This window comes from Charadrius vociferus, unplaced genomic scaffold (assembly GCF_000708025.1).
Source record: "Charadrius vociferus isolate BGI_N301 unplaced genomic scaffold, ASM70802v2 scaffold975, whole genome shotgun sequence".
NCBI classification, from domain to species: Eukaryota; Metazoa; Chordata; class Aves; order Charadriiformes; family Charadriidae; genus Charadrius; species Charadrius vociferus.
In genome coordinates, this window is record NW_009648454.1 from 64,281 (window position 1) to 66,323 (window position 2,043).

General features: G+C 53.2%; 1 protein-coding gene across 1 annotated transcript in view; it reads left to right on the forward strand.

Moving 5' to 3' along the window:
• Positions 1-2,043, forward strand: part of DCTN1 (dynactin 1) — a 58,984-nt gene that overhangs the window by 6,869 nt on the left and 50,072 nt on the right. The window contains exon 3 of the mRNA XM_009885628.1: positions 1,903-1,934. Within this exon, the coding sequence (XP_009883930.1) occupies positions 1,903-1,934 (32 nt within the window). The remainder of the gene's footprint in view (positions 1-1,902; positions 1,935-2,043) is intronic.

Genomic DNA, 2,043 nt, shown 5'->3' on the forward strand with positions numbered 1-2,043 from the left:
TTCAGGTTATCCCTCTTGATACGCAGTGCCTCTTGCTGCTCAGAGCCCGTTTCAGGGCAGGAGCCCAGCAACAGCATGTGGGAGGGGAAATGGGTACATTTATCTCAGGTTTGGGGGTAGCAGGATGGGTGTCACCAGCGTTTTCCGCTGCTGTCTGCAGGCATCAGCACGGATGGCCTTGAATACCACGAAGTGACATTTGTACTGTAGGGGGGAGCATTGCCTGTGGGGGTGGGATGCACACACGAGCTGGAGTCAGTCGTTGATGGTTGAACTGGTGAGCGAAGGGGCTGAGCCAGAGCAATGCCGGGTCGGGAGAGACAGCAAGGGCACAGCAGGAGGACACTGGCCAGGTCCCGGGGATCCAGCTCCCTTGGGGTCCAACGGCAGGAGGAGCGGGAGCCCAGGCATGCAGGATCAGTGTTGGCTGCGATGATGCTTGTTGGTAGGGATGCAGGCAGTGGGATGCGGCTGCTTGCCAGGAGTTTCCATGGCAACGGCAGTGCAGGTTGCTGCAGTCTGACTGCGGTGGGTGATGCAGAGATTGCTCTTCCTATAGATCCAGTACATTCCTCTCCCAGACTAGCAGAGGTGTGAGGTAAACAGTGGAGGTGGCTCCTGTTTTTTATTTATGAGGTGCTCCTGCAGCATTTGCTGTTGGGGTCATCAGTGCCACAGTTGGAAAATATTCCTGGTGGAATTGGAGCTGGGGGTGGAGGGGGGCAAGCTGCCCCGTGGCTGTGAGCTGCTCGTGGACCCACCAGACATCCAGAAATGGAGCAAAGGATGTAATTTAGCCAAACCTGCTAAATGCAGTGGTTACCTTCATCTCTGATGCACATAAGCCAAGATCATGCAATCTGTTTCCTCCACACTCATGTATGTGGCACTTGTTGTGCTGTCCAATTGTGCACACTGATAATCCAGAGAACGAGGGAGGAATCCTGAGTTCGGGGCGGGTTGGTTGGTTTGAGCAGTGGGGTTTAGCCCAGTGCTGACATCTAACATTGTGCCATAATGGCCAGGCTCTATAATGACGTGCTCCGTCAGCCCTCTGTTTGGATGATAAAATGGGAGCACCTCGTAACAGCTGGCACCCCACGAGTTTAGCGACCTGGGGAAGGCCAGTGGCCGAATTGTCGGCAGATGTTCCTGGTGGCCGCCTGTGCTGGAGAAGGTTTGCTCTCTGAGACGTGGGAAGGACCGGTCTGCTGAGCTTGAGACCTGTTAGGGCTGTGGGGCTGTGAATGCCCTACTCGGGGAGGGGACACACATGGTTCCCTGGGCTGAAGTGGACAGCAGAGGGAGCAGAGCTGCAACCGGTCGTTTGGGGAGTGCCTCTGAGTCGTGTCTTGAATATGTACATATACCTTGTGTGTGTTCAGATTCCTGACCGCATACGCACCAGGATGGAAACCTTTTATTTTGCTGCGTGAAGTAAATGGTCTCTGGACCTGTATTTCTGTTGATACTCGCATTAGATACTCATTTGGAATCCAGCTGATTAGGTGTGGTCATATGGACCACTAGACTCCCGTGTGTTTCTGATAGAGAGTGCTCTGAAGGTGACTCAGGATTCTCTGAATTGCAGTAATTTAGCTCAAGAAAAGCAGCATAGCCTGACCTAGTTCTGACGTGTGTGTCTGAATGCTTGGCTTTCTCAAACTGTGCCAGCGGGTCTAATAAGGGAGTCCCTGTTCCTCCAGACCCGTACCCCACTGTACCACCGTTTCCTGGTTTATCCTGGTCTCTACTTCACGCCCACTTCCCTAAGAACACACGTAAATGGTCCTTTCAGTATGCCTCGATGCTTGCTGGACTGCGGAGACACTTGGTATGCGGATCAGGCCAGAGGCGTCCTTTGGGCCAAAGCTCATGGTTCTTTTCTGTTTTTCTTTACAGATTCCCTGGATGCTGCCAAAGCCAGCAAACTGGTGAGTGCCGAGGCCATGACTCTGCAGGCTGCTGAAACAAATTCACTTTGCAGCGTACGATTAGTGGAAGAGGCAGGCTTGCACATGGCGCTCTTCCTGACTTTTCATT